The following is an 11,679-nucleotide window of genomic DNA, read 5'->3' on the forward strand; positions in this document are numbered from 1 at the left end:
AAGCATAGAAGAAATGCGGTGAGAGGCATAGGAGATGATAATGACAATAATGACAGATACAATGGATAGACAGGTAGAAATACGGATGGATAAATGGTAGAGTGATAGATTGCCTGATAGTTAGTTATCTACAGTGTAGATAGATAGATAGATAGATAGATAGATAGATAGATAGATAGATAGATAGATAGATAGATAGATACATTTGAATAATAGATAAGATACAGTAGATACAGTAGATAGATGGATAGATTCTGTCTATTGATCGATACATAGACAGACAGATACTGTATATACAGTAGATGGACAGATAGTCAGACACTGACAGACAAAAAGGCACCCACATTCATGCGCGCTCCTTCATGCAGTAGTAGTACAGACGATGAAACAAAGAGAGAGATGAGCTCTTGTTGTCGCTGTGGGTGTGTTGTCATTAGTCCAAACAGCCCCATAGAGCCTCGCTGAGTGACAGGCCTCAGACAGGTGCACACAGTCAATACTGGCTGCCCACATCTAGCATCAGCAAACCACACTACAGGGGCTGTGACGCCTAACACCTCATGAAGATAAATACCTAACAATAAAACCACACGGATGCCTGTTTATTCAGGAAAACACACGCACACACACACACACACACACACACAAATGTATACTCAGTGCTCACACATGCTTTCGTCTATACAGATAAACACCGCCGCATAACACACTTTTCAGATTGATTACTAGTCACTGTTAGATAAATGGGAGGAACAGTTCAGTGGAAGGGCAGGTGGCGTACAGGTGGCTGTAGGAGAGATTTAATCAGTGTGTGTTTTGTGAGGGAGGGTGGGGTAGGGGGCGTTACAGTTTTTCACAATTGTTAACACACAAAAAGCAAAAATTCGGCACAATTTTCACAACCTTAACTTCATGTACTAATCGCTCGACCCAATTTGGCACTACTTCACACTCCCTTATCTGCATTAGACTCTGACTTTCCTTCTTTACACTCATCACTATCATTACATTATCACCTTGTTGTCCAAACACTACACACAATGTTCAGTACATTATCACCTTGTTGTCCAAACACTACACACAATGTTCAGTTGTTGCACACTCTTCTCACGCAAAATCTCAAAGCAACAATTTACAACACACCTTGTTGTCCAAACACTACACACAATGTTCAGTTGCTGCACACACTTCTCACGCAAAATCTCAAAGCATCAATCTATAACACCTAAATAGTCAAATCTCTAAACATTCAGGTCTGGTGAGCAATTTGCACCACCGGGCTGCTCCAGTGCGTGAGTGGTTCCAGGACCACCCACATTTTTCCGTTCTGTACCTTCGACCTTATTCTCCTTTCCTGAATCCCATTGAGGAGTTATTTTGAGCTTGGAGGTGGAAGGTAAATGAACGGAACCCACAGAGCCGGGTCCCACTGCTCCAGGCCATGGAGGAGGCTTGTGGCGACGTCACTGTTAGGGTGTGAATCTTCTGCTATCTCACGATTCGATTCGATTCCGATTCTTGGGGTCACGATTCTGATTCTTTTCCGATTTTTTCAAAACAAACGATTCTCGATTAGTAAAATATGTTTTTTTCCAATTCAAAATCGAAAAATGTCAATTTACAAAAATCGTAAAAATCGATTGCAGCCCTAGTCACTGTTGAGGTCTGTCAGGGCTTCATGCGCCACTCGAGGCGTTTCTTCCAACGCTGCTTGGACAGGGAGAACATTGCCTATGATGTGGATGAGGCCCTCTGGCCAGACATGAACCGGAGGCATGATGCCTAAATCATGTAGAGAAATAAAACATTTTTGGCTGCATATTTGTTTTGTTTTATGTTTGAAAAAAGTAGGCCTACACTGAGTCATTTTACAAAAGGAGAAATGGCTCATTCTCCAGAGTCATTGTCATGGTGTGTTCCATTTCTATGATTGTGTTTTCAATTTTGCCCTGCAGTGTGCTGTAAATGTTTGTTAGTGTGCAGCACATGCTTATTGTGTGTACTGTAATGAATGGTATGTGTGTGTCATTTGAAAATATGGCTGTGTGTACCAAATGAAAACACGAGTTCCATTTTGTGAACAGTTAAAAGATTTGATGGCAAAGAGTCATCTTGCAAAGGCAGCGTGGGGTTTAGCATTTTGTGTGTACTGTAATGAATGGTATGTGTGTGTCATTTGAAAATATGGCTGTGTGTACCAAATGAAAACACGAGTTCCATTTTGTGAACAGTTAAAAGATTTGATGGCAAAGAGTCATCTTGCAAAGGCAGTGTGGGGTTTAGCATTTTGTGTGTGAGGTTTTCAGTTTTGTGTGTGCAGTTTTGAGAAAGCCGTTATTGTTTGGAGAAACGTGTGTTAACAATTGTGAAAAACTGTAAGAAGTACATCATCTTCCTGCTATGACACACAATTTCATACACAAACACACACGTGCGCGCACACACACACACACACTCAGACGCACAGACACACACGCACAGACTGACACACACACACACACACACACACACACACACACACACACACACACACACACACACACACACACACACACACACACACACACACACACACACACACACACACACACACACACACACACACACACACACACACACACACACACATCTATCTTGGTTTACTTACACACACACACAAGGTTCTGGTTTCTTGGGGCCAAAAATTAGATTTCAGAATGAGATTAACCTTACAGCCGTGCAGGAGAGAGGTTAGGAACCAATACATTGGTAACTTTCTTTCACCACTATTTCCAGGAAATGGTAAGGGATGAATGGGGCATGCACTGTAGACACATTTCAAAACAGACACAGCACGGTTGTTTCTGTGCAAGTGGAACGTAATTGCAAAGGTCACAGTGGTGCAGTGCCTGAGTTGCAAAAACAAAAAAAAATGATATTTTTCCTTCAATATTTCCCAGAATGATACGGTATGGAATAGGACACCATATTCCAATGATTTTCCAAGTGAAATCACACAACACATTTCTGGAACGGGTGGAAACAACAAAAAAGAGTCAAAGCAGCTTCAGTGATTAGAATCTCCCTCTATTCTGAGCCAACTGGCTCATGGGAGAAGGGAAATTAAATATTCTTTCACGTCTTTCTCTCCAATAAGAGATGAAACTTTATTACTGCCAATACTATTCCTGGACCTCTGCCACCGGTGGGATGAATCACTCTCGTCAATCTTTTATTAACTTCAGATCTCATGGTAAAAGACAAAGAGGGGTATGACAGCAGAGAGTCAGGACTTGACAGGACTTGAGCTTAAAAATAAAATATAAATGTCTTCCATTAAAAGCAGAGTGTCTGTCCTGTGCCTCATAGTATTTTATTTTCTTTTAGATAGATGGTCTGGAAAGCTGATCTGATGCTAGGCCAGCTTGAGGCCAGCCACTCGACTATAGAATCACTATTGTCACAACTAATTACTGAGTATAAAATTAGTATATGACCATTTAACCAATCAGATATACTGTGTATCCAATGTATCAAGATCCTCCCTGTGTTGAGTATGTAACATGTTGAGTATCTTACCGCGTTGAGTATTTAAGTAGGTAGTGTATTGAGTATATAGCATGTTGAGTATCTCACTGTGTTGAGTATCTGCCTATCTGGCATGTTGAATATCTCACTGTGTTGAGCAACTAATGTGTTGTGTACTGTAGCTCGTGCGTTGAGTATCTAACATGTTGAGTATCTCACCGTGATGGGACACCAGGCTCTGGGGCAGGTTGGGGACAGCTTCCACCAACTTACCCAGGAAATTAACGGTGGGCAGGAAACCCCTCATACTGCACTGGTCAGACAACTTGACATGTGATGGTAGAACAGAGCCGAATAGAATGGAGAGCAGAAGAGACACATGGATAAGAAGATTATTGTAGTAGCACAACATTGGAACACAGCATTCGTGAAAGTGATACTGTAATAATCTGCAATAGCTGGCTCTGTAATAATAAAATATGCACATCTTCTCAATGTCATTTTTTTTCTTCACAGATTTTCTATTAACATTCTTTTTATCTGCAAAAATATTCTTAATTTAAATTCTGAGTACGTTTTCATCGCTCAACAACAAACAGACCCTTCTATCTTCAATAAACCCCACAAACACGCAATCCTTCCTTATTTTACACTCAAGAGGGCTAGAACAAGCTTGTTTTCCCTGTACGCACACTCATCCCAGAGGGTATATCTGTATGTAATTTGATATGTAATTGTATGGCAAACAAACAAATATTCCAACGGCAAGGATAAATAAACATTCTATGTTCACCTTTTTTTAATCCTTTCAAATTATGTCCTAATCAAGCTCTATTTTAGCTATGTAAATTAAACCTGCCCACATCTTGCTCTGGCGTAATCACTGGTTGCCATCACCTCCACACACAGCCTTACCAACCACCACCTGCCTCTGTCATATGGCCTTCTCTTCTTTTTTTAAACTGTGACAGTATTATTTTGTCTGATTTCATAATCTTTTGTGCACCCTCCCATATTTTTATGGTGTATTTTCTCATCCTCACTTTTTCTGCTGGGCAGAAAGTTAATGTGACAAAATATAAATTAGCTTTAAACATGACACTTGTGCTCTGACATCACCACAACACAGTCTGCTACTACTATGCTACACCAGTGGTGTAAAGTAACTAAGTGCATTTACTCAAGTACTGTACTTAAGTACAATTTTGAGGTACTTTTACTTTACTGGAGTATTTCCAATTTTCAGTACTTTTACCTCTACTCCACTACATCTCAGAGGCAAATATTGTACTTTTTCTCCACTACAATTATTTGAAAACTTTAGTTACTAGTTACTTTGCAGATATAAATTATTACATTATAAAACATACATTAATCACTTTAGCCTTATTTTATACCTAGGCTATTTGAAAATAGCCGATCTACAAGCTCACAACGCGTCGCATCGTGACGCGTTGTGAGCTTGTAGATCTGCTATTTTCAAACATTTTTGTACTTTTACTTTTGGTACTTTAAGAACATTTTGATACTAATACTTTTGTACTTTTACTCAAGTAAATTTTGAATTCCAGACTTTTACTTGTAACAGAGTATTTCTACAATGCAGTATTGATACTTTTACTTAAGTAACAAATGTGAGTACTTTTTCCACCACTGCGCTACACCTGTCCTCTCTGCTGCTGCTGCTGCTGCTGAATGAGGCCTTTTCATTAGAACTCACTCCATCCAACCCTGCCACACCCACCCTCCCAAGGTGACACAATAGACGAGCTATGAACACTAGCACGCTAGCTGTTTACCAAACAACCACGGCTGTCCTGTTTGGTTCTGTCCCGTTCAGTGTGTGTGTGTGTGTGTGTGTGTGTGTGTGTGTGTGTGTGTGTGTGTGTGAGTGAGGGTGTTCCTCTGCATGCACGTGTGATCTTGTGAGAATATAGCTCGTATAGTGTGTGTGTGGGGGATGGGGGGTATGTTTGTTGATTTGTGTGGGCTGTCTCACCTGTGTGCATATCTCAACCAAAACGTAGCGTATGTACTGTTCACTCTGGAGCTCTAGGAGTAGCTGAACCAGCACTGACACACACACACACACACACACACACACACACACACACACACACACACACACACACACACACACACACACACACACACACACACACACACACACACACACACACACACAAGCACAAAAACACAAAGTTCAATCAAAAATAAACTTAAAGACAATTAAATACTGTGATCTGTGGTAACTTCTGAGACAAAACGCACTAAAACAGGTTTCATCTATTTATTGATTAACATGCAGCCTACAGTATGTGAAATACTCCAATAATGTAATTTAATCACACCTTAATGGTTCTTATTTTTCCTCTCTCTCACACACACACACACACACACACACACACACACACACACACACACACACACACACACACACACACACACACACACACACACACACACACATATTTTCAGGCTGCATTATTTATAGAGCCTCACCGACAGTTTCAAAAACTGTGTTCTTTATGCATTCTCTACGAGCAGAGCCATTGCGCTATCAAACCTTAAGCACCGCTCTAAATATTAAACTGCACTGGTCCCTTGGGAGTTTAAACCCAGCTACCATAAAATCATTCTGCTGCCGCTCTTAACAAAACATATTACATTTTAAAAGACCTAGCTGCAGTCTGAAATGTGTGACTGAGAGCTCCCCCCAAAAACTCCTCCTTGTTCAATGAGAGGCCAACATTTAAAAGAGGACAAGAGGCAAGTATGTGTCGAGCAGACTGAATCAATCATGGGACATAAAGAGGGACAGGCACTTTGCTGCACTGAAAGGAGAATCCAAGTGAATTCAGTGAAAGGCAGGTCAAAAGCTTCCAGAGATACTGTTTGAATATGATTCTCTCTAGTCAAAAGAGAGTCCTAACAGCTTAATCACTATTAACATTTACTTTGAGTACAGTGTGTGTGTGTGTGTGTGTGTGTGTGTGTGTGTGTGTGTGTGTGTGTGTGTGTGTGTGTGTGTGTGTGTGTGTGTGTGCGTGCGTGCGTGCGTGCGTGCGTGCGTGCGTGCGTGCGTGCGTGCGTGCGTGCGTGCGTGCGTGCGTGTGCGTGTGCACAAGTTGGTTGTGAGGGGCCTTCAAATGGCCGGCCTCTCCAAAAGGAGGGCCAAACAGTTAGCAAGGTACTGCTCAATATCAGCTATTATAGGAAGCCGCTCAATTTGGAGGAGGCGTTGTTTCCTTTACTCATGATTGTTGTCTGCTGTGTTTGACAAGTATGCCAACATTATTGTATGTAACAATACTGTTCTGCCTTATATGCACTTTGTAACTGGCTGTTTTCCCATTATCTGACTGCACTGGCAGTGTTTATGTCCTTTGTACAAGGCATTCTTGTACTTCTGTTTATGTGGACATAAATAAATATTTCAAATGTGTGCTCGCGCATCTGAATGCATTCATCATAACAATACACTAATACAACCACAAATTGTATTACTTCAAGTGCAAAGAGTCTGCTGAGGAGGGTGTATGCCTGTATGTGTGCATGTGCATGCATGTGTTTTTGTGTGCATGTGTGGTATACTATACCACCCACATAGAGATGTGTCCTCACCTTGGACGACCTGCTCCAGAGTGGTTCGGTCTTCTACAGTATGAAGCATCCCTGGGGGAAGGGGAACAGTAAAAGCAGGCTGGATTTACAAGGCATAGTCCTCAAACCCAAAACATGCATGAGCAGAGGTCACAGGGAGGAATTAAATAACAGAGAGCCAGGTGAAAAATGTACATACAAAACTTAAAAAGGAAGTTTAAAAAGTAAAAAGAAAAGCTTTGTAAAGAGATGCATATAGCAAAGGTTGGTTACTGAGGGCAACCTCAAATGCCAGGTTAATTATTAATTCATCACATAGTCATAGCCGTATTTATTCACAAAGGAATAAAATGCATTTGATCAATGTATCAGCCATGGTTTCTATGTTTGACATGCTGAGTTCCTTTTACAGTGATGTCACTCACAGTGACAGTTCAGCAAGTGGTGGCACTTTGTTTGCTGATTTGCCCACCACTCCCGTATTAACCCTTGGGGTTATCAACCCAAGGGTTATGTGGTGTCCTTTCATCACTTTCGTCAACCAGATTTGAGTGGCTTTTTTCATTCTCTTTGGTAAGAACTACTTGTTCTACCTCCACATCATCTAGCCACTTGGGCATATCATAAAGGCAAGTTCTCATTCTTTTGAAGAGCATATGCTATTCATTCGAATGATTATATACAATTGTCTGATGTTTCCTTCATTATCAATAGCTGTGATGTTGAACAAACGTGTTATACATTAGTCCCATGCATGCAAAATGGTTAAACCAGTTGTCATAATCTATACAGCATGTAGTAATGAAAGAATAGATGTACAGTAAAGAGGACTAATTGAGCATTTACTCCCTTGTACAATTGTTGTCTTGTACAGTGAAAGGTCTTACATTAGTCTCTCACCCTGCATCTACTTTGTAACAATGTGTAGTCCCCCATCTTAATGATTTTCACATCAATCTGAACACTTGCCCTCAGCTTTTGTCAACAAGACCCACTGCTAAATCTGTGTGGCTGGTTGTCTCATTCTAAACGTTTTTTACCCACTGATTTTGTGATTTAATAACAACTGATGGTGTAAACTAAAAATCATCAAACAGCAATGATCAACTCCTTTTTTTCGGTCACTCATCAAAAGAAAAAATAATCCCTTACACCTCATCTTGACATACAGTCACATGAGCTAGCAAGTGACCAAGCAAGCAAGAAAGAATGATTAAAAGGCAGGCATTCATTCATCAGACTATCCAGACCTGCTGCGAGTGACAGCGCACTAAGCAGTAATGCCGTTCACCCCTCAATATTCATTTGTTGTGCCTCCGGTTGAGCTAGGTTGCGTGACCATGTCTAGCTATGCCCTCACTTTGCATTTATATTTCAGGATTGTTCAAACAATCAACAGTATATACTGTAGACCGTCATCTAGAGGGTGTTTTTACTGAAGGAAAGGGCTAGGTCTCACATACAGCATTTAAGGGAGACCTGGCCATGCATACAAAGTATTTGTGCATGCGTATTGAGGAAGTATAGGAGAAAACCGCTGTGTGTGTGTGTGTGTGTGTGTGTGTGTGTGTGTGTGTGTGTGTGTGTGTGTGTGTGTGTGTGTGTGTGTGTGTGTGTGTGTGTGTGTGTGTGTGTGTGTGTGTGTGTGTGTGTGTGTGTGTGTGTGTGTGTAGCTCACACACGCACACTCGTTATAGCGTTGAGATTTTCCTCTCCTCTCATTAGTTACTTATAGTCATATATTCCTTTGTTGTTTACACCGCTATTTATTTTGATTGGTTCGGGTTAATCTCGTTATGACAGGCGACGCTACATATCACGGTAGATTCGTGCACAATTCTGTCGCCAGTGTTATCCAACTCTGGGTGCTTTAATTTTGTCATTCATTTTGTCATGTTATTGTTGTTTTTTCTGTTCTTTAAAATTATCGTGACACAATTTAGTACAAAGTCAAACAACTTTACTTTTCAATGAGGCCCGTAGACATTCATAGCACACTTTTTACCTGATTGCCACAGCCCACTTCAGAGCAGAGTTTCAACTTGCATAACTGAGTGACAGTATTGTTCTAAGCTAGTCCCTCAAGGAAGCCAACAAAAAATGTATAATGGTGCAACATTTTGAGCAACTTCAAATGCTGTAGTGCTGTAATTGGAAAAGCTGGGAACTCGTAACATGCTTTGTGGTCTATTATGGTTTATGTAAATAGTTTACGAGCTGATATGCATACGAGTGTGTGTGTGTGCGTGCGTGCGTGCGTGACTGCGTGTGCGTGACTGCGTGTGTGTGTGTGAGTGCGTGGTGCCTGCGTGCATGCGTTTCCTTAACAATTCCACAATAATCCAATCACTAGTGAAGAGCTGCAACTGAACTTTTTGAAACTCGCATTGCAGTAACTCTGTGATAAGGCAATCGGAAACCTAATATTATGGGACCTAATACCTACTGTAATACTGCAGAAGTACATCTTTGTCCTCAGTTTCACTCTGTGATTACTTGAGAGAATTTATAATAGCCTGTCACAATATGGTACGTTAACAACACGGTGTAATCAAATAACAGAGCAGGACAGAGGAATGGAACACGAACCAGGCTGCACTACTCGGCTTCCATCTGCATATTATCACCCCTAGACAGACCATTAAAATTCCGTCAAGTTAAGCTTTTGCACTAGATGGACAAAATATTAATCCCAGAATAGAGGGCTAGTAAAACTATCATCATAACTGAGTGTGATCGTGTGTTTTTAGACTTGGGGCTCTATAAAGGGCCGAACTGGCTACACCCACTAATTTGGGATTTAGGACTGCGGAAGGGGCGTTCCCCAACAAAAGTTGAAATTTGGGACACCCGTCTTACCCGCAAAACACCTGCACTACCCGTTACATTAGGCATAGGTGGGCTTTACAATAATAAAACCAATCACCGTGCCAGATGCCATTACCTTTAAGAGAAGACTGCGCAAGCCATTATCCCCCTTTCAATAAAACCACATTTGATAGACATACGTATTACCTACATGTTACTGATTAGAGAGAATTTTATATTTTTGTAATCAGTTCATTATTTCCTGCATAATCGATGAATAAAACTGGTGTAATTTGGAGAACATTGCATTGCGCGACGCACACATTGTCTTCTTTGAATAGACTATCATCTTATATAAATACAATTGACACAAGGAATTGACAATCTCCCTTCTGCTGATTATAGGTAAAATAGAATCACAGAGATTTGTTGAGAATTAGTATAGAGAGAGAGCTTTTGAATGTTGTGCCACTGTGCGCCCTGGCCATCTCCAGACATCCATTGCAGACGTCCATTGCAGACGTCCATTGCAGGCGCGCTCTACCAAGATTTTGATTCCGCTATACACTTTCCCAAACGTGTGTGGTCAAAATAGCAATTTGGGGGATAATGCAACAACACACCCACAGCCACACCTCCTGGCGCAAATAGTGGAGTCGGCATAAGGAGTAGCAGGTATAGCGGCCGCAAAATAGCGTTTAGGGACAGTGCCAGCTCCCTTATGCCTAATTCACGGGTAGTGGGCAGTAAATCACGGGTAGTGGGCCGTGGGTGCGGGTTTAGCAGTGTCAAAAATAGGGGCCTAGCTCTGTTACCCAAAGTAGGGCAGTGTAATACTATGCGGTTTCCCATTAACATACACTCTGTTAAAACCTAAATGGTAGTGGCTCAGGAGAGCTAGAAAGGCTGTCTTGGAACCGGAAGGTTCCTGGTTTGAGCCTTTGCTCCTCCTGGCTTCATGTTAAAGTGTCCTTGAGCAAGACACTGAACCCCCTAGAGCTAACAATGAGCAGGTTGGTGCATTGCATGCCTCCACCGATGGCGTGAATCTGTGAGAATGTAATGCACATTTTAAAGCGCTTTGGATATTCTACTGTCTCAATGTGTAGTACACATTACGCAATGTAATATTACACTATAATGTAAGAGTCCTGTATTTCCATTTACTTTGACAGTAGTCCTGTGTGCCCCATGCTTAGCAATAAAGTGTTTCCTAAGTCTCATTCTGTACACAATAATAACAGACCACAGAAATACAGGATTATTATTATCAGATCCCCCCCAAATGTATACTTGTTGTCAACTGCCAGCTTAATAATAGACGTTACTGCAGTACATGCTGTAGGGGTGCAGAGGTCTCTTACCCAGCAGGTTAGCAGTGAAGTGCAGACAGACCCTTTGGTCCTGCTGGAGAAGGTCAGTCAAAGCCCCTGGTGAAAACTTCAGCATTTCAATGATGCCACAGAGGGCCACAGACTTCCTCACTGACTACAGAACAGAAAGAAAGAAATACAGAGAGACAGGGGATGATCACAAAAGTGAGAGAGGTTTTAGTTTTTTTGCAGCTTGACATTTTCACAATATTGCTCATGATTAACAGTAACATTGATGCCAAGGCACGCTGAGTTTAACCACTTAAATCCCAGCATCCTTATTGTGGGGAAGGCTTTCACATAAAATAGCAGATGGACAAGCTATTTTCAGCTAAAGCTTTCCCCACAATAACACAATATATAAAAGACACTAGTATTGAGCCCTGAG

At 41.3% G+C, this 11,679-nt stretch overlaps 1 protein-coding gene across 1 annotated transcript in view; it reads right to left on the minus strand.

Annotated features, from left to right (window-relative positions):
• mei1 (meiotic double-stranded break formation protein 1) overlaps positions 1 to 11,679 on the minus strand; it is a gene marked incomplete at its 5' end in the record, with an annotated part of 90,140 nt that overhangs the window by 78,154 nt on the left and 307 nt on the right. The window contains 4 exons of the mRNA XM_080448224.1: positions 3,727 to 3,832; positions 5,507 to 5,580; positions 7,132 to 7,182; positions 11,283 to 11,406. Of these exons, the coding sequence (XP_080304350.1) occupies positions 3,727 to 3,832; positions 5,507 to 5,580; positions 7,132 to 7,182; positions 11,283 to 11,406 (355 nt within the window). The remainder of the gene's footprint in view (positions 1 to 3,726; positions 3,833 to 5,506; positions 5,581 to 7,131; positions 7,183 to 11,282; positions 11,407 to 11,679) is intronic.

The sequence above is a fragment of the Gymnoscopelus braueri genome (assembly GCF_963280865.1).
Source record: "Gymnoscopelus braueri genome assembly, chromosome: 13".
Taxonomy (NCBI): domain Eukaryota; kingdom Metazoa; phylum Chordata; class Actinopteri; order Myctophiformes; family Myctophidae; genus Gymnoscopelus; species Gymnoscopelus braueri.